At 41.7% G+C, this 26,986-nt stretch overlaps 1 protein-coding gene across 1 annotated transcript; it reads left to right on the top strand.

Moving 5' to 3' along the window:
* Positions 1 to 2,478: 2,478 nt before the first annotated feature.
* Positions 2,479 to 23,091, top strand: LOC135783396 (E3 ubiquitin-protein ligase TRIM39-like; the record flags this gene model as incomplete). Its single annotated transcript, XM_065294073.2, has 6 exons — positions 2,479 to 3,072; positions 3,176 to 3,271; positions 3,367 to 3,600; positions 21,565 to 21,706; positions 22,379 to 22,405; positions 22,539 to 23,091. Coding segments are annotated over 6 exons (1,641 nt in total), but the record flags the coding sequence as incomplete, so codon positions are not given.
* Positions 23,092 to 26,986: the final 3,895 nt, after the last annotated feature.

Genomic DNA, 26,986 nt, shown 5'->3' with positions numbered 1-26,986 from the left:
TCAAAACCTCTGTTTATTGTCATTTATCAGTGCATTCATTTGATCATTGTTTAATATTCTGAATTAAAGGTCAACTGAGTAGACTTTTAACGACATCTAGTGGTGAGATTGTGAATTGCTAGGGCTACTGTAGAAACATGACAGTGTTAGATGGCGACATCCATGTAAGGGAACCTGCCGGTGTATGTAGATAAAAACGTCTCATTATAAGGTAATAAAAACGATACAGTTCTTTATGTAAGGTCTTTATAATATAGTTTTATAATATGGTGTTGGAAATATGGCAGCACAGTAAGGGGACTTCCTTAAAAGGACTTTGGTCATAGGGACTCTTGGACATTTAAGGCGGACATGGTTCCCATACCTTCAGTATGACCTTCAGTCTGGCTATATGAAACTATCCAATATAATCAAAAAAGTTGAACCAGAACAAAATAAAGAGCAGGTGATGATAATAAATGTTTCCTCTCATGTGAAATCTGGAGGTGAGGTGTAAACATGATTGAGAGAACAAAAGCAAGCAAGAGGGGCTTTTTTGTAGATTGAGTAATGTGTTGATTATAAACATCATCAGATTTGGATTGAAACGCAGACAATCTTTCTATAATCTAACAACACAGAGATCAAATCACAACTCAAACGCTTTAAACTCTTCCTGTAAATAGATACACAGATGTCTGCAGATAACTTTTAATTTGTAAATGTGAACAAACTTAAAACAGTATGAGCAATAGTAATGTTGTCTTGATAAACACTGCTAGGATTAATTAAGGAAACTGGTAGCATTACAACGAGACTGTTCCTAAAAACATATCAGTCTCAAGATTCATCCTCACCTCCTTCATCTCATGATATCTGTAATGTTTCAGGAGCATCAGATGATTAATAACTGATTATTTTACATTGTTATAAAAATTTTTGTGTTCAAATTAATAAATGAAGTCATATACATCTGGGATGAAATGAGGATGAGTACATGTAAGGAATAATTGATAACGGACCTTTAAACTATTAGAAAAAAATGCAAACACAAGATGGTAATGCAGAGCGGCTGTTGCACATTGGTTTGCATTATTTTCTAATAATTCAATGGTTGAGTCTGCTTAAAGAGTTTGAATAAATACAGATTGATAAGTCTACTTGTTCACGGGATTTTTTGGCCTCATTAATGTAAACATATGAGCATGATGGGTGTGCTGTGGCAGATTGTGAACCTTTCTTTTATTTCGGTTAACATAGAGAAGTGATATCCATGCAGTCAACATATCTGTAACAACTTCATAGGTGTGTGTTTCCTGAAATATAATTGCACACTTTTAATCTTTGTGCAGCTTAAACCTAAATGTAAAAGTTTCTTTGGAGTAATATGAGGTATAATTTATAAGATACAAATGTGTATTGTAAGATATTAAAAGCTTTTAATGGAAAGTGATGGTTGTGCTGTTAACAGGGTTATTCATCTTTATTCTAACACTGAACAAACATTACTACAGTGTAAAACCTAAAGAAGAGAGACTAGAGTAATTTTCTACTAGTAAACTCTACTTAATAATCTCACATTCATGACATATGATCAGATTTCAGCCTGATTTAAAGTGCACAGTTATATTTAATGCTGAATTGAGTTAAATATGTAATCTCTTATTATTTTCAGTAATTAATTCATATTTTACTAACTGACCTGTGTAATATTCAACTATTTTATTCTGGATCTGTTTTAATCTGATTTATATGTCTCTTTAACCTGGGGAATACATTTATCAATCTATAAATATTAAAATGTTTATATAATCTACATTGGATTTGTGTATAAACTTAAACAAACAAAACACACGTGTGGGAGGAGCTTATGTGACATCACCACTAAATGTGGGAGAAATAACATCATCAGTGTAAATGAAACTTAAGTGACAAACAACAATCTGCAAACTTTGCAAACCTCAAGAAAGAAGATTTTTAAGACTTAAAGCCGTACATGAACACATCTGATACTCATTCACAGGTAACATGATAGAAATATATGACATTTATCTGAACAAGTTTCGAATGTTAGTCTTCTGGTTCAGTAGGGTTTATAATTAACTAGAACACATTAGACAAAATGTGATTAATGCATGAGTTAAACTAGTTGAACTATTTAAATCTACTGTAAAAGTTTAATATTATTTATTAAATGTAGACTGTAACATTTGTTTCAATGTAAATCAAAGTTTAGTGTTTGCTGTCATTGAGTCACACGGCTTAAAGTGAACCAGGAAGTACAGTGTGTGGACTTAAAACAGAATGGAAAACTTCAATGCTGTAAAATGTGATTTGTGTTGTGATTGTTTTCTGAAAAGCTTTAAAGAGAAGACAAACAATGGCAGAATCTTCACCAACATCACCAAAACTAAGACGGACCAGAAGACAGAGTAAGCAAACGACCCAAAGCACATTTTTTATTATATAAATCTTATCATTGATTTATGACATAAATAATGTGTCGTTGATGAATGTGATGATTTATCTCTGTGTTTTTCAGTTTTGTCATCCTCCAGTGTTTCTCTGTCTGAAGAGCTTCAGTGTTGTATTTGTCTGGATGTGTTAAGTGATCCAGTCAGCACTCCATGTGGACACAACTTCTGCAGGATCTGTCTGAAACAGTGCTGGGACAACAGTCAGATCTACAGCTGTCCATACTGTAAAGAAACATTCAGTAAAAGACCAGAGCTCAACATCAACACAGCACTTAGAGAGGTCACGCTGATCTTTAAAGAAAAGTTCAGTTTGAGAAGATCTGAAGTCCTCTGTGATATCTGTGATGAAAGAAAACTGAAAGCCCTGAAGTCCTGCCTAACGTGTCAGACATCTTACTGTAAAACTCATCTGGACCTTCATGAGAAAATTCATTTAAAGAAACACAAACTGCTGGATCCTGTGGAGAATATAAAGGACTATATATGTGAGAAACATGAGAGACCTCTGGAGCTCTTCTGTAGAGATGATCAGACATGTGTTTGTGTGTTTTGTACTGATGGAGATCACAAGAATCACAACACTGTTCCTCTAGAGGAGGAGAGTAAAGAGAAGAAGGTACGAGTTCATAACAACATTAATACATGCTTTATTCATCTGTTATACATATTTAAACAACATGATCTTTTATCAGAAGATGATCAAATGTGTCTGTCTATAGACTCAACTGATGAAGACACAGACAGACATTCAGCAGATGATCCAGAAGAGAATCGAGAAGATTCAAGACATCAAACACTCAGCAGAACTCAGAAAAGTGAGTTGAAGATGTGAAATATTTGATGGATGATAATGTTTTGATTTGTCTTATAAATAAAGGTGATGAATTGTAATGAAAAACTGATTTCTCAGAGAAGCAGAGAGCAGGAGAAAGCAGCGAGTGTTGAGGTCTTCAGTGATCTGATCAGATCCATTGAGAGATGTCAGACTGAGCTGCTGGAGATGATGGAGGAGGAACAGAAAGCAGAAGAGAAACAGGATGAAGATCTCATTAAAGATCTGGAGCAGGAGATCACTGAGCTGAAGTTGAGAGACAGTGAGCTGGAGAAGATCACACACAGTGAAGATCATCTTCATCTCATTCAGGTCTCTCTCTCTCTCTCTCTCTCTCTCTCTATCTCTCTCTGCCGGTGTGATTGTTGTGGACTGAGTGGTGTGAGTGTGTTTGGATCTCTGTAAGTGAATCTTTTTTTCTGACTTTTTCTTTGTTGGTTGTTTATCGGTTGTTGTTTTTTTAGTTTACGTTGGTAGTTGTTTTGGGCCGCATCCTACCTGTTTTTATTGGGAGCATGACGGCCATACGCTCACAATTTGTGAGTTCATTGACCGGGAGTCATAAAGTGGAAGATGCGTCCGCGGTTGGTGTAGAGAAATGCTGCCGATTGGCAGAGGTTATAGACCAGGTTATATATCTTGAATAGACATACTGTGTCTCTGGTAGGTCAATCTTTGATAATGTTTCCCTGATTATGGATATTCTTGATGTCTCTAAGATGCTAAATTTAGTTTGTGGTCTGATATTATTGTATCAAGAGAAGGCTTTTGGTCGTGTTGAGCGTGTTTATTTATTGGGGGTTTGGAAGCTTTTGGTTTTAGATCAGAATTATAAAAAAAGTTCTCTATAGTGATGTTCCGAGCATTCTCAAGATCTAGTGGTCTATGTCAGTGTTAATTTTAGCAGCAAATTCTGATTTAGTCTTAGTCTTAGTCTTTTGAATAACACACCATTTAGTTTTAGTCTTATTTTAGTCATCTGAAATCTTTTAGTTTTAGTCTAGTTTTAGTCGACGAAATATCATAAGAGTTTTAGTCTAGTCTTAAGTTTTTTAGTCTGTTATGGAATGGTATTAAGGTTTGAATATGCAATACAGACACAGATTTAATGGTTGTTATAAAAAACACGTATTTTATTTTATTCTTGATGTCAAAAAAACTGACCGTGGCTTTTTCACCAAATAAAAATATCACATAAAATAAGCATAAGGCCCGCTCTACCTAAATATATACATGGTCCCTGAAAAAGATATGCATTGTCCCTAAATGACATGCACACACAGACGCACGCACTTACGCACGCACTTTGTCCAGTCATGTAAAACCACAACATATACTATAATAGTAACGTTACACATTTCATTCAATTTGAGGACACTGAATATTTATACTCAGTATTAATTTAGACAACCCAATACAATCAATTCAGTTTGTCAGGAAACGGACTCAGAGTCAAGTGCAAGTTAAATAGTTTATTTAGAAAAATATAGAAAACAGGAGAGCAAGTCACTGGTAGATCCACACACGGCGTACACCCGTTGACTCACTCCGATGGAATCACTACTGTGGGAATGAATCACTCCCACAGTAGGGGAGAGTGAGTCGGCGCTACACAATAAATCAGTACAGATCCAAAGGAAGAGAGAGCCACCCACGCGCTCCGTCGAGAACGCCAGCACTGCCACCACACGCAACAGAGGGATGAAACACGCCGCCCTGAAGGTGGATGACAGGCGGAGATGGAAGTCCAAGTTCTCAGACGGATAATCCACTGTGTAATCCAGATGATGAAGGACCACCCGGAAACCACTGGTCACCGCCTAAAAACGAAGCGAACCAGTGGTTCCGAGAAACAACAGTAATGAGAGTCAATATAATCCACAAGGTAAAATGGGTGAACTCCACTCACGGGTGATGATGCAAACCGGAGAGAGGGAGACAGCTGGTATACCGCCTAGAAACGAAGCGAACCAGCTGTGTCGAGAGACAAACAAAGTCAGTATAATCCAATGCTCCAACAAGCGAGCGGTCCGGGTGAAGACGTGTCCCCGAATGCCGAAACCAAACCTGGGGTAACAAAGGGAAAGACAGAGAGCGACTGACAAGACAAGGCAGGGCAGCAGGACTGTGATAAAACAATGAGCGCGCAACAAAGGACAGGACTACGTGCAATTTAAAGGGAAAGGTAAACGAGACACCACCGGTGAACAATCAACTGAAACAAGGGGGCGGAGTTAGTGAACACACGAGGAACCGGCACCACAGGTAAACAACACACACACACAGATCACACAGCCATCGATCGCCCAGCAGTCATGACAGTAGCCCCCCCTCCACGACCGGCACCAGACGGACCGGGGAACTCACCCTGTCGCCGACGGAGGTCCTCGATCAGCCCAGGATCCAGCAAATCCCGACCCGGAACCCAGCTCCTCTCATCAGGACCGTATCCTTCCCAATCCACTAAATACTGAAATCCTCTGCCCCTGCGGCGGGAGTCTAGTAACCTCTTAACAGTGTAGACAGGGGCACCATCCACTAGACGAGGGGCGGGGGGATTAGGGGCAGAGACAGGGGGGTTATAGCGAGCAAACATCACAGGTTTAACCTTGGATACATGAAAAACAGGGTGAACCCGACCAAGAGAAAGGGGTAACTTAAGCTTAATCGTCACCGGATTAATGACCTTAGAAATACTGTATGGCCCAATGAATCTCGGAGCCAGCTTACGAGAAGGCTCACGGAGAGACAGATCCTTGGTAGAAAGCCATACCTTTTGACCACAAACGTAACGGGGTGGAGGTCGCCGATGACGATCAGCTGCAGCTTTGGTTCGTCTGGAATTAGATAATAACAGTGTCTTAGCTCTCCTCCAGGTGCGTCTGCACCTGCGTACGAAAGCTAACGCAGACGGAACCGCTGCCTCGGGCTCCTGTGATGGAAACAGGGGAGGTTGATAACCGATGGAAAGTTCAAACGGGGACAAATTGGTAGACGTAACGGGAAGAGAATTATGAGAATATTCAACCCACGGGAGCTGATCGCACCAGGAATTCGGATATTGTGACGACAGACAGCGGAGCGTTCTACCGAGATCCTGATTAGCCCGTTCGCATTGCCCATTGGTCTGCGGGTGATAACCAGACGACAAGCTGGCCGTGGCGCCAATTTGTCTACAAAACTCCTGCCAAAAACGAGAGATGAACTGAGGACCCCTATCTGACACTACGTCAGTCGGAATACCATGTAACCGAAAAACGTGATTAATCAAAACCTGAGCCATCTCTTTTGCAGAAGGTAGCTTGGGCAGGGGAATGAAATGAACCGCCTTCGAAAAACGATCCACCACAGTTAGAACAACAGTGTTACCATTAGATGCCGGTAAGCCGGTGACAAAATCAAGAGCTATATGAGACCAGGGGCGGGAGGGCACGGGCAAAGATTTAAGCAGACCAGCGGGTGGTAAATTAGATACTTTATTACGAGCACAAACCGAACAGGCTAATACAAACTGTCTGACGTCAGTGGACATAGAAGGCCACCAAAAACGCTGACGGACGGCAGCCAGCGTTCTCCGAATACCTGGATGGCCGACAAATTTGGATTCGTGACCCCACCGGATGACATCGGAACGTAACCGCTCAGGAACCCATAGGCGACCCGCTGGACACCCCTCCGGAACTTCCCCCTCCCGGCCGGCCTCTCTCACCCGCTGTTCGACTCCCCATACGAGGGCGCCGACCACCCTCCCCTCCGGGAGGATGGTCTCCGTCCTCTCCGAATCGGACTTTTCGAACAGACGGGAGAGAGCATCAGGCTTGGTATTTTTCGAGCCAGGCCGGTACGAGAGGGTGAAGTTGAAACGATCAAAGAAGAGTGCCCAACGAGCCTGCCTAGATGTTAGTCTTCTGGCCGAACGGATATATTCAAGATTCTTATGATCCGTCCAGACCAGAAAGGGCTCCGAGGTTCCCTCCAACCAGTGACGCCACTCACCCAAAGCGAGTCTAACCGCCAACAGCTCCCGATTCCCTATGTCGTAATTACGTTCTGCTGGGTTTAACCGGTGAGAGAAAAAAGCACACGGATGTACTTTCCCATCAATAGACGATCGCTGTGATAAGACGGCGCCTACCCCGACATCAGATGCATCCACTTCCACTATAAATTGTTTAGCCGGATCGGGAATAGAGAGGACAGGTGCAGAGATGAACCGGGATTTTAACACATCAAAGGCCTCCTGAGCCTCTCTACTCCAACGGAAACATACATTAGGTGAAGTGAGAGCGGTGAGAGGCTTAGCGATCTGACCAAAATTTCTGATGAAACGCCGATAAAAATTGGCGAACCCCAGAAATCGCTGAAGCTCCTTCCGAGTGTCGGGTACTGGCCAATCGGCAACCGTCTTAACCTTAGCGGGATCGGGACGAATTTCTCCCTCGGCAATGACAAAACCCAGAAACGAAACCGACTTTTTGTGGAACTCGCACTTCTCCGCCTTAACAAATAGCTGATTCTCTAATAGCCGTTGTAAAACCATGCGAACGTGCTGAGTGTGTATCTGCATGGAGGGAGAAAAGATGAGAATGTCATCGAGATACACAAAGACAAATCTGTTAATCATGTCACCCAGCACTTCATTGACCATGGTCTGGAAGACAGCTGGAGCGTTACAAAGACCGAACGGCAGAACGGAATATTCCCAGTGTCCAGAAGGTGTATTAAAGGCTGTCTTCCACTCATCGCCCTCTCTAATACGTACCAAATGATAAGCGTTGCGCAGATCTAATTTGGTAAATACGCGCGCTCCCTGTAATAACTCGAACGCTGATGACATTAAAGGCAAGGGGTACTTATTCTTAACAGTAATGTCATTCAGCCCTCGATAATCAATGCACGGACGAAGAGACCCGTCTTTCTTTTTTACAAAGAAAAATCCAGCACCGGCTGGAGACGAGGAGCGGCGAATGAGACCGGCTTTAAGAGCGTCATTAATGTACTTATCCATAGCCTCTCTTTCTGGTTTAGCTAGGGAAAATATGCGACCCTTAGGCGGAGAAGTGTTGGGAAGTAGTTTAATCTCGCAATCATACGACCGATGAGGAGGCAGAGAAGTGGCCCGGGACTTACTGAAAACCTGATACAGATCCGAGTACTCCGCCGGGACCCCTGAGAGATCGATAGCCGGGACCTGCGAGACAGAACAAGAGACAAGAGAGGGAGCAGGACCAAGACAAGAAACATAACACGAAGACTTCCATGATAACACAACATTGTTCTGCCAATCAACGTGAGGATTATGTTTGGATAGCCAGTCATGACCTAAAATGACTGGCGATTGTGAATGTTCTAAGATGTAGAATTCAATCTCCTCACGATGATTGCCAGAAACAAACAAACTCACAGGGGGTGTGCGGTGCGTGATCACAGCCATATGCTGGCCCTTCAATGTCCAGGCAGACAAAGGGGAGGAGAGAGGGATGAATGGAATACCCCAGGACTTGGCCAACCCAGCATCCAAAAGACACGCCTCCGCACCGGAATCCAGCAACGCCTGTGACGAAAAAGAGTTAATCATGACAGGTAGTGTGGTGCTGCTTACGGGAGATTTAAATGACGATGCGCCCACCGAGACTCCCAGGTTCATCGGCGGGCGTGAGCTTTTACCGGACAGGTGGCCGCCAGATGCCCCGGCTTGCCACAATACAAACAGAGGCCATTAGATAGCCGACGACTTCTCTCTCCAGCAGAAATTCGGAACTTGCCCAGCTGCATAGGCTCCTCGGAGGGCGTCTCTGAAGCGATCTCCCCTGGTTCTGACATCAGGTGGCGAAATGAGCGGCGCAGATCTCTCTGCCGATGGCGAGACTCGACCCTCAGAGCCAGATCGATGACAGCTTCCAGGGACGTGGGTGGCTCCCTCAGTGCAATCTCGTCTTGAATACCTGGTGTGAGACCCTCGAGGAACTGTGCTCTTAATGCCGCGTCATTCCAGTTGCAGCAAATAGCGAGCGTTTTGAATCGTATGGCGAAATCAGTCACAGAGTCATTACGTTGCCGTAATCTCACCAACTCAGCCGCTGCCATGTCTCCCTTGAGTGAGCGGTCAAATAGTTTTAACATCTCCTCCTCGAGAGCCTCAAATGAAAAAGTAAAAGGAGCTTTAGCCCCCCAGGCGGCCATACCCCAGTCTCTCGCCCTTCCAGTGAGTAATGTCAGGACATAGGCCACCTTGGAAGTGGATGAAGAAAATCGACGGGGCTGGAGTGCGAAGACGAGAGAGCACTGCTGTAAAAAGGATCTGCAGGTGTTGGGATCGCCATTGTAGGTGGGGGGTGTAGCCGTGTGTGGCTCCCGTTCAAATGAAGCGGCTCCTCCGGATGAGGTTGGGGCTTCATGGTGAGGAGTCACTTGGTCCAAGCGATTGCTGAGCTCTTTCAGTTGCTCAGACAGGATGCTGAAATCTCTGGCAGCAGCAGACAATAACGACGAATGTTGGTCGATGGCCGCCCCCTGCTGGTGAAGGGCGGTCTGTACCTCCCGACTCTCTAAACTTGCTGACTCCATATTTGGCGCGCTCATCTGTCAGGAAACGGACTCAGAGTCAAGTGCAAGTTAAATAGTTTATTTAGAAAAATATAGAAAACAGGAGAGCAAGTCACTGGTAGATCCACACACGGCGTACACCCGTTGACTCACTCCGATGGAATCACTACTGTGGGAATGAATCACTCCCACAGTAGGGGAGAGTGAGTCGGCGCTACACAATAAATCAGTACAGATCCAAAGGAAGAGAGAGCCACCCACGCGCTCCGTCGAGAACGCCAGCACTGCCACCACACGCAACAGAGGGATGAAACACGCCGCCCTGAAGGTGGATGACAGGCGGAGATGGAAGTCCAAGTTCTCAGACGGATAATCCACTGTGTAATCCAGATGATGAAGGACCACCCGGAAACCACTGGTCACCGCCTAAAAACGAAGCGAACCAGTGGTTCCGAGAAACAACAGTAATGAGAGTCAATATAATCCACAAGGTAAAATGGGTGAACTCCACTCACGGGTGATGATGCAAACCGGAGAGAGGGAGACAGCTGGTATACCGCCTAGAAACGAAGCGAACCAGCTGTGTCGAGAGACAAACAAAGTCAGTATAATCCAATGCTCCAACAAGCGAGCGGTCCGGGTGAAGACGTGTCCCCGAATGCCGAAACCAAACCTGGGGTAACAAAGGGAAAGACAGAGAGCGACTGACAAGACAAGGCAGGGCAGCAGGACTGTGATAAAACAATGAGCGCGCAACAAAGGACAGGACTACGTGCAATTTAAAGGGAAAGGTAAACGAGACACCACCGGTGAACAATCAACTGAAACAAGGGGGCGGAGTTAGTGAACACACGAGGAACCGGCACCACAGGTAAACAACACACACACACAGATCACACAGCCATCGATCGCCCAGCAGTCATGACACAGTTCAGATGTGTATTCCTTTCGTTTCTATGTTATACCAAGTTTAGCGAAAACACTGTGGTTTATCTGATAAAATAACCTTAGCGTGTATGCTTACCTTCGCATGTATTTCTGGATGAGTCGTCTTTACAGGCTGTCGTCTTGTCATATTTGAAGTGTGACCAGATTAGAAGCTAGCTCTGACATCCTTGTTGTTAATGAGACATGTCTTCGGACCGGGTGCACCGCAAAACGTTAGCGTGTTGCTAACGAGCGAAGTCAACTGAAATCAGCCAAAGCTGGGAAGTAAGACTGTACAACTAAATATAATGTAAACAACCTGTTGTGAAAACAAACTTTGCCGCGGGTTTTCAAAATGACTCTGCCGACTGCTGCCTGTGTAGATCAACCTACCCTCAAAGATTCGCTCTGATTGGATTTCTTCCCAACTGTCCCACAAAATGAGTAGCTCTGATTGGATCTCTTCTCCATTCGTCCCTCCCTAACATTTTCGTCTTATTTTTATTCGTCGACTAAAGTGTCAGTTATATTTCGTTACAGTCTTCGTCATCATATATGATTTTATTTAGTTTTTATTTAGTTTTCGTCCGTGAAAAAGGTTCGTTGACGAATATTTTTCGTCATCGTCTTCGTCAACGAAATTAACACTGGTCTATGTGCTCTTTTTTGAGTTTGTACAGGGGTTCCTCCTCTTTGGGGTCTTTTTAGGCGATGAGACCAAAGTTCATAAAAACTGGGAAGGTCTAATTGAAAAAGTCAAAAGACACCTAGAAAAATTGACATTTTTGTCTCCAAAATTGTCATACAGAGGATGTATTTTAATTGTTAATAATAATTTAGTGGCATCTTCCTTATGGCATACGTTTGTGTTCGATAGCAGGACTGAAAAAGGTTCTTCTCTATGTAAGGTGAAGTTTTAAATTAGCTTTCCTTTATGGGGTGTCGGTTAGAACACACTGAATTCCATTAGTTTCATGCAATAGGGTTTAATTTGTCATTCTTTAGTATTTCACAACACAGCAGTGCACAGAGTTACAGGTCACAAGCGTGTATAGGAGTTTAATGTGTGTTTATGTTTGGTCTACAAAGGAAAGAAATAAAGATATATATTAACAAATGTTTCTTAAATATTATAGCACAGACCTTACTTCACAACAGTTGTAAATCTCTCTATTAAAACCTCTAAATGAGAATAATTTACAGAAATGAACTTACAGGCATTATAACTATTACTCAATACTACCACCTGTTGGTCAGAAACGGCAAAACACTGAAACCGAAACTTATTTATGAGGTAAATTAAACGAACTGAATATAAACCAGATATATTGCTTAGATAAAGATCAAATGGCAAGCATTTACATTATTAATGTGATAATCACACATATAAACATACAAATCAAACGATGCTTACCAGAGATATGCAATAATGACAAGTAATACTGAACATAATTGGCACATTATACTTATATAATGTTAACAACAAATACTTATATTTCAGATACAGAATAACATTGAATGAATACTTTACAAACTGCTGAACTAACATTGATTATCTACTGAAAAGACAGATAACTTACTTTTGCGTATTCACGCACACTTTGCACACATACAGTCCCGCTCGCATCTGCTGCTGAATAAATCTCCCTGACGACCACTAATGGAAAAGTGCGCATGCGCACAGAACGCAGCCTTTCTAACACAGCCGCCCCCAAATTTGGTTTCAAATTTTCACCATTGAAAGGCTGACACCATAGGTACTACCATTAATTTCCAGTGTGGTTTTCATCCTCTTCATCTCGAATCTCTGGCAGAACAATTAGGCGAGCAATGGGTCTTGCATAGACTCTGTCCTTTATCTGTACCTCAGCTGTACGCACTTGACCATCAGCTCCGGGAAAGACCCGTACTACTTTTCCGATCTGCCAGAATGAACGAGGTAACTGAGGGTCAACGACCATAACCACCATTCCAGGTTGAATGTCTGTTGCTGAATTATGCCACTTTCTTCTGGCTTGCAGTTCAGGCAAATAGTACTTTATAAAGGCTGTCTAGAACCTATCAGACAATACTTGGGAATGTCTCCATCTCCGTCTTCCCAGGAGCTCAGACACTGGATATGTGACTTGGGGAAGGGAACTATCTGGCCGCCCCATCAGAAGGTAGTTTGGGGTGACTGGATCTACATCAGCGATGTCTGCTGAAACATACCCAAGTGGTTTGGAGTTCAGGATGGCCTCTATTTCAATGAGGACAGTTCGAAGTACTTCTTCAGACACCATTTCTGATCCCAGAGTTGTATAAAGTGCAGCTTTAACCGAACGAATCTCTCGTTCCCACACTCCTCCGAAGTGTGGAGCAGATGGAGGGTTAAAATGGAAGCTGATCTGCTGCTGTGCCAACTGCTGCTGTAAATCATCACTGAGCTGACTGAAGGCTTCTTTAAGCTCTGTGTTACCCCCTCGGAAGTTGGTGCCTTGGTCTGAGTACAATTCTGCTGGTTTCCCACGACGTCCAATGAAACGTCTCCATGCCATGAGAAAGGCATCAGTGTCCATTGATGTTAGAATCTCGAGGTGCACAGCCCGAGTGGTCATACAGTTAAATAGAAGCCCCCATCGTTTTTCTGTCCGACGTCCTACCTTGACCGAGAAAGGTCCAAAACAGTCCATTCCAGTTGAATGGAAGGCAGGCTTGAACAAACGGAGCCTTGGTGGAGGGAGATCAGCCATTTTCTGGGAGGCAGGCTTTGACCTCCATCTGCAGCATTCATGGCAGGTTCTTTGGTGTTTCCTTACAGCTTCTCTGCCCTTTAAGATCCACACCTTCCGGCGAAGTTCAGCAAAGACTCGTTCCGGTCCCGGATGACAAAGACGAGTATAATAGTCTTTGATGAGTAGCTGAGTGTAGGGGTGATGGGAATCCAACACAATAGGGTGTACTGTGCTTTGATCAATGCCTTCTATGCGTCTCAAACGTCCCCCTACTCGTATTAGAACGTTGTCTAGATCAAACTCTGGGGAGAGGCAAATTAGACGGCTGTTGGTAGGAACAGGCTTACCGGCTTTTAATAGCTGATAGTCCTCTGGAAAGCTGTCCATTTGGGCCCTTCTAATTGCAGTCAGCTCTGCTGTTTGGTAAGTATTCGCTGAAGGAGAACCATTTGGATTTGCCGCCCCGTGCAGCTCTTCTGCAACTGTTTTGACTAAGTCCTTCCAGCTGCTAAACTTACTACCATCTGCTGTTGTTGGTACTGAGTTATTAATGCCACAAAATACACTGTGCTTTAATTCTGTGGTATCCTCAGGTACTGGACTGTGGGTAATTGGTGGTGATGGCCAATTACTCTGAGGTTGGAGGAGGAATTCAGGTCCATGGGTCCACCGATTAGGCTCAGTAAGTTCTTTCAGGCTCTTACCACGGGTAAGATCATTCGCAGGGTTCCTGGCAGAGTCAACGTAATGCCATGCTTTAAGGTCAGTTAGTTCTTGAATCTCTGCCACCCTAGTGCCCACAAACACCTTGAAGCGGCAGGATTCGGAATGTAACCAATGGAGGACAGTTGTTGAATCTGTCCAGAAAGTGACCTTCTGAATCTTCAAGGTGAGTTCATTTTCAGTCAGCTTAGCCAGCTGAGCTCCTATAAGAGCGGCACACAACTCAAGCCTGGGAATTGAACACTGCTTACGTGGAGCTACACGTGATCGGGTCAGAAGGAAGGAAAGATGAATACTTCCACATGAATCCTCTGAGCGAAGATACGCTACTGCTCCGTAAGCTTTCTCAGAAGCATCAGTGAAGATATGGATTTCCCGATTGACTTCAGGGTTATCCATGCTGGCTGGCGTATAGCTTCTCGGTAGTGTTACATGAGGCAGGTATTGAAGCTCAGCTTCCCACACTTTCCATGCCTTCTGAAGCTGCTCAGGAAGTTGTGAATCGTCCCAGTTCCTATTCTTAGCCCAAAGCTGTTGAACAATGACCTTAGCCCGTGTTGTGAAAGGAAGAATGGCACCAAGGGGGTCATATTGACTTGCTAACACACGATATATGTTCCGCATCGTCAAAGCATTGTAAGTGACAGGTCTGTGCTTGTAACATAGCTGGTCTAACTCACATTTCCAATTCAGTCCCAAGGTGGATTCATGTGGGTCAGATTTGTCATGTGGGAGCCACAGCTCTAGCTTGGATGATCTGGCTTCTGTTGGCAAATGACTGATAACCTCTTGCATATTGCTGGCCCACTGACGGATGTCAAATCCTCCAGATGCTAACAGCTCCCGAAGTTTGTCCAGTAACTGCCGTGCTTCTTGAGCAGATGGAAAGCTCTGCAGACAGTTATCCACATAGAAACAGTGGTCAACAGAATGCCTCACATCTTCATCTGGTGTGCTTTGCGATGAAACATGTCTTTGGAGGGCAAAGGATGCACAGCAGGGACTGCACGTAGTTCCAAATGGCAGTACTTGCCATTCATAAACGTCAGGTGGGTTGTCTCGTCTCATGTCACGCCACAGAAAACGCAGGAGGGGCTTATCCTCAGGTAGGAGTAGGACTTGGTGGAACATTCCACGTATATCGCCACTAATGGCTACACAGTGCTCCCTGAAACGCAGTAAAACACCCAGGAGTGAGGGGCTTAAGGTTGGACCAGGCATCAAAGAATCATTAAGGTTCAGTCCCTTGTATCGGAAAGAGCAATTGAACACAATACGATCCTTGTCATTGTGGTTTACCAGATGGTGTGGGATATACCAGGTCTCCCCCGTCCTTCTGTTTTCAGCAGGTGTGAGTTTTGTAACTGCGCCATTCTGTACTAACTTCTCAACCTCAGCATTGTACACAGCTGCTTTCACTGGATTTTGAGCTAGTCGGCGTTCCATACTCCGGAGACTTGGCAGCACAGCCTCTTTGGGGGCACAAAAGAAGGGTGAATCCTTTATGGGCAATAACGGTGTTGCATAACGTAGGATTCCATTCAGCTCCACACGTGTTGTCTTGGTCTCTAGAAGATTTATGGCTTCTTGGTCCTCTCTGGACCTTGTTACCTGCTTTTCACAGCGGAAAGGTAAAACATCAAGCTGCCATAATCTTTCAACATCTCTTCTGAGTTGGAGTTCGGCAGGGGTCAGAGACAGGAAAAGGCACTGTTGTGGCTGTAATTGGTTCTCCAGGATCTTGGCAGGTCCCTGGAGTGTCCATCCAAGCTTCGTCTTTATAGCTGCTGGACCATCAGGCGTACCAATTCGGACAGGTGCGATCGGTGTGATAAGGTGAGTATTATCAGCTCCGATGAGAAGTAAAGGACTTACTCTGTCAAAGGTCTGCAGAGGGATGTCTTTAAGGTACTTATATTTCTCCAGCAAACTCACAGGATATGAGTGATCAGCCAGACCAAGGGTTTTTGCAGTAAATGCTGCATTAATCTTGAAGGTCTTCTGTGGTTGAGTGGCAGGTGATATGTGGAAGTTAACTGAAGTACCACTGATGGTTTTCACCTCTTGTCGGATGGTCCGCAGTGCTATGCTTTCAGCCTAGCCATGTCCAGCTCACGGGCAGCATCAGGAAGGAGAATAGTGAGCTCGGACCCATCATTCATGACAGCGTAAGTGTTAAGTGTCTTGCCTCCATAGCGCAGTAGAACATTTATGACCTTTAGGAGAACACGTCTGTTGTCAGTGGGTCTATCCAAGTACAAGGTCTCAGCGGTTGAGCTAACCAGACAGGAACCCTCACCTGTACTCTTTGTGTTGACTTCATGCAAGATTTGCAAGTGTTTCCCATTACATATGCTACAAGGCTTCTTGAGGGTACACTGAGCTGCCTGGTGTCCACGTCCACAACGCCAGCAGTGATGGTTCGTTCGGATCCAGTCAATCATTTGCTGTTTGTCAAAAGACTTAAAGGTAGCACACTGACTGAGATAATGATCATCTTTATCACAGAAAGGGCAGAAGGCTTTAGTTGGGGCTTTGAGCTTCTCCACTTTAACTTGTTTGACTTGGGCCGGTGCTGGAGTGACAGTGTCATCTGCTCCATGAAGTATGGTGGCTGAACGGGCAGTAGGTTTGGATTCTCGCCTGCGTTCTGATCTCTGTTCTGTTCTTTGGCTCTTATAACTGCTCTGCGACTCGCTGCTTTGACACCAGGCCTCATACTGGAGCCATTCAGAGAATTCACGGAGGTTATACACAGACCCAGGGCGGTGGTACATCTGTCTACGAAATCCTGATCTCATTTCTGCAGGTAACTTACTCAACAGTCTCTCGACATGTGACCCACATCGAAGTTCTGCTTCGCCTTCATCTCCAAGAGTCTCCAACATACCAACAAGAGCCCTTATTTGCAGAGCGAACTTATCAAAGGCCTCAGTATCTCCACGTCGGATATCTGGGGAGTCCATCACTTTGGCGATTTTCTTGAGAGCCAATTTGTGCGGCTGGCCAAACCTTTCATTCAGAGCAGCCATGGTATCAGAGTACGGAAATGGAGAATTGAGGTAGGAATCTGCCACCAGACGTGCTTCATCTAGTTTTAGATGATCTAACAGGATTTGGTACCGGAACAGCTCAGTGGCATCTGGTGGTAAAAGGTTCTCAAGCGCTATCTTCAACCGAGTAAACTCGCTAGGGTCTTTAGTACAGAAGTTAGGTATGGTTGGTGTTGGACCTCGGTATGTGGTCTCTTGTCCGGCAGGAATTACATTGGTAGTGCAGCAAGGTTTCTGAGGTGACTGTGGCCAAGTAGGATGTTTTGACTGATGATATGCCTGTTTAGGATGATCAAAAGTCTCAATTGTGGGTTTTAAGGATGTTCTTGAATGCCAGTATGGATCAGGAGTGGCGGTGTAAGGACCAGGCGTAGTTTGAAATCCTACTGGATGAAAAGTGAGACTGATGTGTCCAGACTGCCGCAGGAGAGATGGATGCTGGTAAGTATGCCCACCAGATTGAGCAGAATGAACATATGATTTATGAGATGTATCAGCCAAGATATGATCTTTCATTACGTTAAGTTCACCAATCATCTTTCCAATTAGGTCTATCATTCCAGAGTCACTTCGATGATCTACTGTTCTTTCATCTGCTGGATTGGGCGGACTTAGATAAGCAGACTGCTGATTATGACTGAAAGAAAGGCCACCCGTAGAAGTAAAGGGGGGGTGGTATGGCTTCACAGCGGGTGCTGTTATGCTGCTCATCTGGTGCTGTTGCCCATACGTTGGACGAGGCACTGTAGAATACAATGTAGACTCTGGATGGTAAGGTACAGCTTCACGATGCAGGGATAGCCTATGCTGATTAGCATGGAAGGTCTGTGGCAGCGGAGTAGACTGCTGTTCTTCCCATGGTCTGTGATAAGGAGAAAACTGAGGAGGGTATGGTCGTACTGAAGCATAAGTAGGACTAGGATGATGCTGTTCAGTGTCACCCACATCTGGGACAGGAAGTTCTCCTTCAGAATGGACAGACCAGTCATCCACTGTCTCCCATGGAGCTTGACTTATAGGACTTGATCCTCTGGTCGAATGTGAAGAGACATTGTTCGCAGCCTCTCCAAACCCTTGTGCATGCTGTGTTGTGTGAGGAAATACTGGCTGGTTTACTGTTCTACGACGCCCAGTCGTGAGATCAAAGTCTTGAAGGTAGGTAGGAAGATTGACTTGACGTTTGGGTCTTACTATCTGAGCAGACTTATCTTCTAGTGGCATGTTGCTACTAATGAATTCTTTGTCCATAAGAAATGCCATATCCGGCTCGAAGGACCATTTGTTCGATAGCAGGACTGAAAAAGGTTCTTCTCTATGTAAGGTGAAGTTTTAAATTAGCTTTCCTTTATGGGGTGTCGGTTAGAACACACTGAATTCCATTAGTTTCATGCAATAGGGTTTAATTTGTCATTCTTTAGTATTTCACAACACAGCAGTGCACAGAGTTACAGGTCACAAGCGTGTATAGGAGTTTAATGTGTGTTTATGTTTGGTCTACAAAGGAAAGAAATAAAGATATATATTAACAAATGTTTCTTAAATATTATAGCACAGACCTTACTTCACAACAGTTGTAAATCTCTCTATTAAAACCTCTAAATGAGAATAATTTACAGAAATGAACTTACAGGCATTATAACTATTACTCAATACTACCACCTGTTGGTCAGAAACGGCAAAACACTGAAACCGAAACTTATTTATGAGGTAAATTAAACGAACTGAATATAAACCAGATATATTGCTTAGATAAAGATCAAATGGCAAGCATTTACATTATTAATGTGATAATCACACATATATACATACAAATCAAACGATGCTTACCAGAGATATGCAATAATGACAAGTAATACTGAACATAATTGGCACATTATACTTATATAATGTTAACAACAAATACTTATATTTCAGATACAGAATAACATTGAATGAATACTTTACAAACTCCTGAACTAACATTGATTATCTACTGAAAAGACAGATAACTTACTTTTGCGTATTCACGCACACTTTGCACACATACAGTCCCGCTCGCATCTGCTGCTGAATAAATCTCCCTGACGACCACTAATGGAAAAGTGCGCATGCGCACAGAACGCAGCCTTTCTAACAGTTTGCTTGTGTAGATCCTCTTTTCTAGCAGCTTTCAAAAATCCAGACTATTCTGGTGGATTATTTTGGGGATAGATTCCATTGGGTCTCACAAAATTTATTGTTTTTGCCCAAGGAGGAAGGTGGTCAGGGACCAATACACCTTCAAATCAGAATTGCAACCTTCCATCTGCAGTTTGTGCAAAGACCATCAAATTTTTGCTGGCGTGCTGTTTTTTGATAGCCTGGGTGCCAGCCGAACTTTGCCCTGTCCACAACAGTTCAGGTTGGGAAGTTCGTTCTGGTGTCGCGCAAGATGATGGACAGATGGTTATTAACCACGTCACCAAAGAGCACTTGTGTTGAATCCGTTTACAACAAAGATGGCTGCCGGCCTGCCACTGTTGAATTGAGATGTGTAGATTTTGCCATCGAGTCTGTTCTAGAAGATATGGACAGTGCATTGATTTTAAAAGAGGAACAGAAAAACGCGTTCAAAGCATTTGTTGATCTTAAAGATGCTTTTGACGTCCCTCCAACGGGATTCGGCAAAAGTTTAATTTATCAGCTGATGCAAAGCAACTCAGCGTGCACGACAATGTGGATATAACTAACGGTCGTTGCCAGCTCCTTTTCGGAAGCCCGTGGATGAAGTTCATCTAACTTACAAATGGTTAGAGAGAGTCTGACTGTATGACTTAGTAAATAACTCACAATGTCGTGTACTTTCGCTAACTCAGACAGATCATAATGTTAGTCTCATTGTATTAACTACAAGTTCAGGCTGCAAAAGGACAGAAGCAATTTCAACATATATCACACACTTCTTTGCTCTGATTGGTTGTAGGTCTATCCAATTGAGTGCAGAGGCATTTTATGTCCTGGTTCAGTTGAAACACGTCCCATAATCACAGCCCAATGGAGCGGTATCAGACTCAAATTCTGACTAGAATTTTAAGTATGATAACATCAGGCAAGTTTCTTGACTGATTTTACACAGTTCACAGGGTTGGGGCTCGACAAAGCACTTTTTTGATGGATCCCCTCCATGTTACCAAGAACATTTTGAAAGTTTGGAGTCTATGTTGTTCAATGACCAGAAAACTCACATTCCCTTCATTGGCTACTGGAGGAGCCCTTAATCTATGGCTCCCGGTTAGACTTAACAGGCAATTCTTTTTTCCTGGACTTAGTAAATTGCTGATTAAACAAAACATTGTTTCTCTGAGTCAGCTAATGGACATAGGGCCAGATTTTAAGAATGAAGCAGCATTAGCTCAACATTTGGGAATCAGGTTTATTCGTCTGGTCAACTAGTTGCTCATGAAATGGCAAGCTGCACTTAAATAAACTAAAATGGACTTGTTAACAGACTATTGCGTTAGTTCCTGAGTTCCTAATCCCAAAGACTTTTTTCCTGGTTTGCTTTTGTCTATAAATGTTGAAGGGATTACCTCTCCTTTCATTAAAAATGTTGCATCTATGTGTAAAAACTTTTTTTAAGTACCGATAAATCTTTGTACAGGTCTTGTGTTTTGCATAAAACCTGAGTGGAGGTCCTTGTATAAACCACCGTTGATCAAGGGAACAGTTGATTTGCAGTGGAGAATACTTCATGGTGCTATCACAGTTAATGCTTTTATTTCATGAGGTTGATTCTACATATCCTTTCTGCTCTTATAGAGAAACTCTTTCATGCTTTTATGAATTGTTTTAGATTGCAACCTTTATTTCTAGTTGTAAGTAATGTTTTTAGGAGTTGTAATGATAATTTTTCTCTGGAAGCGTTTATTTTGGAAATTAAATATGAAACAAAGACTTGCTTGTCAACTTCTGAATTTTGTTCTAGGCCAAGCTAAACTGGACATTTATACAAGTAGGAAAAAGAAAAAAAGAAAAAATATAATACAGAACATAGCCTTGTTTTTTAACTTGGGTAAATTAAGAGTTATGGTTGATTTTCTTTACTATAAGTCTATTGATGATGTTGTCACATTTGAATGTATTTGGTGATGTAATGAGGCTCTGTTATTGAGGGTGAATTGATGTTTATGCCTACTTTATAATTGTTTTGCCAATTTTTAACTGTTGTAAGAGTCCATTGTGAATAGGAGTATTTTGTGTAATAAAAGTCTAATAAAAAAATTCTCCCTCTCTCTCTCTCTCTCTCTCTCTCTCATACTGATGTATTTCTCTTCTCTCTCTCTCTCCTGCTGTAGATTGACTCATCATCCCTGCACATACCTCCAGACATGAATAACTGGTCTGAGATCAGTATGAAGACTCATGTGAGTGTGGAGACTCTGAGGAGAGCTCTGACTCAACTACAGGAGACTCTCAATGAGAAACTCACACAAACTGGTAAGTGAATATTAGTCATCAAAACTGGAAGATAATTGTTTTTTTTTTTAGAAAAATGTGCCATCAAAGTAAGTACATTTGCATAATTAAATAAATATGCTTTAATTGCATTCCGTTTAATTTTTTAGGGGTTGAATTTTCATATTTTTTATACTTTTGTTATATGGCCAATGCTTTGGAACTTTTCTCATTTATTTTTTACTTTTTAAAATATTTTTAGTTGGAATATTTATAGTTTTTCTCTTTTCCCAAACCCATGTTTATGAAAATCCATAAAAATGTTTGAAATGTAAAAAAAACTTTATTATTTTAAAAGAAAGAGTAGTGATGTTAAATATGAGTTAGATTTAGTAAATATGAGTCTTGCAAGAATACAAAAAAAAAAAAAACATTTTCCTCATTAATTGTTTTTCTCTGATATTTCCTCCCTCTGTTTAATGTTTATGAAGTTTTAGAAAAATGACAATTGCAGAAAAAATTAATTTGCATGCACATCCACTGTTAGAGATTGTACTCAAAACTTAAAAAAGTCGACATGTAACTGCCAGTAACTGCAAATATAAAGAAATAATCTGCTATAGAGATATAGTAACTGATTCTTGTTATCTGTCAGTGTTTTTAAGTTTCTTCTGTAAACTCTTGGTGATGTTTTATTGTGATTTGTGTTGACAGTGTTGATGAAGATGCAGCAGTATGCAGGTACAATGTTTGATCTACACTCTTCTCTCACATTCACTAACAATAATACTTTACATACACAAACTCATCTCTACTTTTATAAACACATCAACATCTTTATATTGTCATTCATATTCTCTCATCTCTCTCTCAGTGGATGTGACTCTGGATCCTGATACAGCTCATCCAGATCTCATCCTGTCTGAAGATAGAAAACAAGTGAGAGATGGAGACATCGAACATAAACTCCCAGATAATCCAGAGAGATTTGATAGGTTTGTCTGTGTCCTGGGAAAAGAGGGATTCACTTCAGGGAGATTTTATTTTGAGGTTCAGGTGAAGGACAAAACTAAATGGATTTTAGGAGTGGCCAGAGAATCTATTAACAGAAAGGGAGCGATCGCACTGTCTCCTCAGGATGGATTCTGGACTGTGGTTCTGAGGAATGAGAATGAATATTGGGCCTGTGCTAATTGCCCTGTCTCTCTGTGTCTGAAAGTGAAACCACAGAAGGTCGGGGTGTTTGTGGATTATGAGGAGGGTTTGGTTTGTTTTTATGATGTAGAGTCCAGGTCTCATATCTACTCTTTCACTGCTCAAACTTTCACTGAGAAACTCTTTCCTTTCTTCGGTCCATGTTTTGATGATAAAGGTAAAAATTCAGCTCCTCTGATCATCTCACCTGTTCATTACAACAAATGAATTAACATCCATAATATAAAATACCAAATGAAAGGTTTTAAAAAGCTGAAAACTAAGAATAAGAAAATACGCATTTCCTCTTTTTCTTATGATAATGTGTAAACTTAAGAACAGAAAACTTGAACACTCAAAACAGTACAAACGCTGTCACTGTGGCTTTACCCTCTCAATAATTTGAGTGCATATTAATATCTCTGTGGTATATACTGGTACTAAACATTACTGGTACAAAAATATGATGTTTATAAATGATACATTTTCAGCATTTTTTCTATTAATATTATTTTAAAAAGTATGACTGTTTTAGTTTTTGTGGGATTCTTTATGCTGTTTTTGTTGTCTCTGTTAGTTATACGATAATGAATGATGTTTGTTGATCGTCATGAATGAGGTTTGTGTGTTCAGTGTTGGGGTTCTAATGAGTTTCATTTATTCATTCATAATGCACATTATTACACATCTATAATTTGCAAAAAATAGGGTTAACAGATGGATTTACTAAAACAACAATAAATCTTATCAAAACATCTTTTTATTGTCATATTTATCAGTGCATTCATTTGATCATTGTTTAATATTCTGTATTGAAGGTCAACTGTGTAGACTTTTGTAAGACGCCACCCAATTGGCCCAACGTCGAAGTCCAATGGCGTGGTGAAGGTATCACGTGTTCTTTCCCTCCGTAGCGCTTCTAGAAGAATAATTCCATTTATTTAATTTGTTTCTTTGACTTCTGCGGTTAAATTATAATCTGACTCCAATTTCTTAGTTACCAATACTATTCTGATGCTGATCATAATTTATAAAATTATTATTATATTTATTTAGAATGAATTATATTCAAATAGGGAATAAGGTGTAATTCTGAAGGTGCTAAGGCAGTTCCATACAGCTGGGCATAGAGGCATTCTCCTTCTAACTTAAGTTAAAGTTAGAGGTTTCTCCAAACACATTGAAAATAAGAGGATCCATCTATGTTTTAGGTTGAGGTTTCTCCATCTAACCTTAAAACGGGGAGGCAATTACTCCAGTAATATTTTCAATAGAGGCAATTCTCCTAATCTATGCCCCCTTCAATACATTTAACTTAAACCCTGAAAATATAGTAAAGATTTGACAAGTTTTGGAATGAATAAAGATTAACAATTTATTTTGCCAGGTAGGCTACACTTAAATCAATCATTTGGTTATTCAAATATCAAAACATTTACTAAAAGATCAGCATAAATAAATCAATTACAAATATATCACAACATTTACTAAAAGATCAGCATAGAAAAATAAACATTACATATAAAATAAAATCATACCTGGCAATTCAAGACACACAGCAGTGCGGGAAGATCTGACTACAGAATGCTTCCATAAGGTTTGAATACACACAGAGTGTGGGAGCTTCTGGGTACAGAATGGCTCCCAGAACATCTAGCCAGGCCACCTTTTATACACAGCGTGTATAAGTCCAGTTTGACCACGTGGCAAGTGATACTTAAGAACACCTGGTCAAACTAGCCAGAAGTACTCTGGCAAAACCCCACCTAAAAGAAATGCATCTTCTATCCTAAGTTCTAAAATCTTGATCCATCTTATCTTAAATTTATAGAAATGAGACCTTTTTACTCTTCGCACCATTACCTTTAAAATAATATTACACATGAATATGTATGTAAAACACAATCTTAGAACCACATAATATGTATACATTACATTATACATTTTAGCAGATACTCAGTGATGTGAGCCTAAAGGCTAACAGTTCAAAAACCTTTGTGATGAATAGATTAAGACAACAAAGAGTTGTATATCTTGTAAGGGACCAAGCAGCCAGAGGCAAAAAGAACACAGGTTTTCCAAACAAAGAAGGTTTATTTTAAGGTCAAACCCATAAAAAATAGCAAATTAAATTTGAATAACGAAATTCAAATCTGTGCTAACATAAACTAAGCAAACAAACTTAACACAAGAGTTCTAACCTGAACAAAAAAACCCACTCAAATGACACATGAGGGAACTTATATACACACCGGACTAGTCCATTACACACACACAGGGGATAACACAAAACACAATTTAAATAGATTTAAATAAATCAATTTTTACAAAAAATGTAAACCAATCAAATATGTTAAATAACACAATTCAAAGTATGTTATCAAATTAGACCATTAGCCAATATACAAATTATATCAAACAAAACAAACCATCATACATTCCCCCCCAGCTAATTTCAAACATGGAATACTCCAGGAACTTAAAAGACGGTTGTTGTTGCCAGCCGGTCCTCTATAGACACGGACTTCCACAGGCATTCCACACAGCACTAAGCAGCGACAAGTCCCCACTCCTCATACAGGTAACGCTCTAATGTGTGGCTGCATCAATGGCCATCACATATCTGAAGACCTCTTTCATCTATGGGTCAAATTTGGGTTAACAACCCCCCCAAGGTTTAATTGTTTTACAGTGTCTCTTCATGAATAAACTTAAAGTTGATTAATTATAATCCAGTATTACACTTTTAATGGCATCTAGTGGTGAGATTGTGAATTTCTAGGGCAACTGTACAGTGGCGTGTTTACCATTTTGGGGGCCCTATGCAAAGTCCAAGAACCAAGGCCCCCCATGGCCCAGCATTGCCCAAGGTTTTTCAATTGAATTGCACAATAATATTCAGTATATAGAATTAAGTGAGATATATATAAACCAGGTTTATTTTATTTTACACTGCTTAAAATAACACTAAATTGTTACAGTTTGGTATGATAAAAATTCTTGGTTTAAAAAAAATGTTTCGCTCCCCTCTCAGATATATCTTTTGCTTGCAAATGTCTTATAGGATGTATTTAAAACAATGTAATTAATACTGCAACTTCAGTGTCTGACATCTTACTAAAAAAACTAAATGAGGAAAAAGAGGAAGCATTAGATTATGATTCAGACTGATCTAACAAACAAACACCAGCAAACAATATTGTAAGTTGGTTATTGCTTGAATTTATGGATGGGAATCACATAACTCTCATGTTCATATTGTAAAAACAAACTTACTGTGAGATACAACAAGCATAGAGACTAGAAATACACTAAAGATGAGATTTTAATGACAATGATGAGATACAGAATATGATTTATGTATTTTAGACATGATTTAAACCCCTGCGTGGTGTATTTATCATGTTTATACCTGTATGAGTGTGGAACAAAAGATGCGTGTCACCGATCAAACCAAACCACCAATCACAAGTGTGAAGCCCAAAGTCTTTAAAGTAAACTTGACCATCGAGTGAATGTTGTGCAGTTACGAGAGCACAGAGAGAGTCGAGCGAGCGCTCATTCCAGCACTTGTGTGGCTGCTTTTTGTGCGCGCTGTGCAGAGCAGAGGTGCGCTGTCCCATAGAGTTCGCTCATCTGCGCGCTCGCGAGGGCGCTTGTCCAGCGCGAATATTGTTCTGCGCGCTCGTATCTCTCGCTCGCGCGTGGTTTTTGTGCGCGCGACTTTTTGGTCTGATTAAACGCCATAGCCGCGCATATAATTGGTTCGCGCAGATCACTCGATTGGCGCAGTTTCGTCCTTCTTTTGATGAGTTCGGCTTCCCATACTATATGTGCCCTCGCGAGGATGCGCGCATATATTATTCTGCGTGCATACTTGCACATCTCTTGCTTGCGCGTGCTTTATCCTAGCCTATTTGGGTCTGAATAAACGTAACATACTTTCGCACACCTTGTGGCCAGTAGGGGGCCCCCAAGCCCGCGAGGCCCTACGCAATTGCGTGGTTTGCGTGGTGGGTAAACACGCCACTGCTACTGTAGAAACATGACAGTGTGAAATGGCGACATCCATGTAAGGGAACCCACCGGTGTATGTAGATAAAAACAGTTAATTATGTAAGGTCTTTA

Source organism: Paramisgurnus dabryanus, chromosome 2 (genome assembly GCF_030506205.2).
Source record: "Paramisgurnus dabryanus chromosome 2, PD_genome_1.1, whole genome shotgun sequence".
NCBI lineage: Eukaryota > Metazoa > Chordata > Actinopteri > Cypriniformes > Cobitidae > Paramisgurnus > Paramisgurnus dabryanus.
The sequence above is the reverse complement of the archived record's forward strand: the minus strand, read 5'-3'. Positions and strand labels throughout refer to the sequence as shown.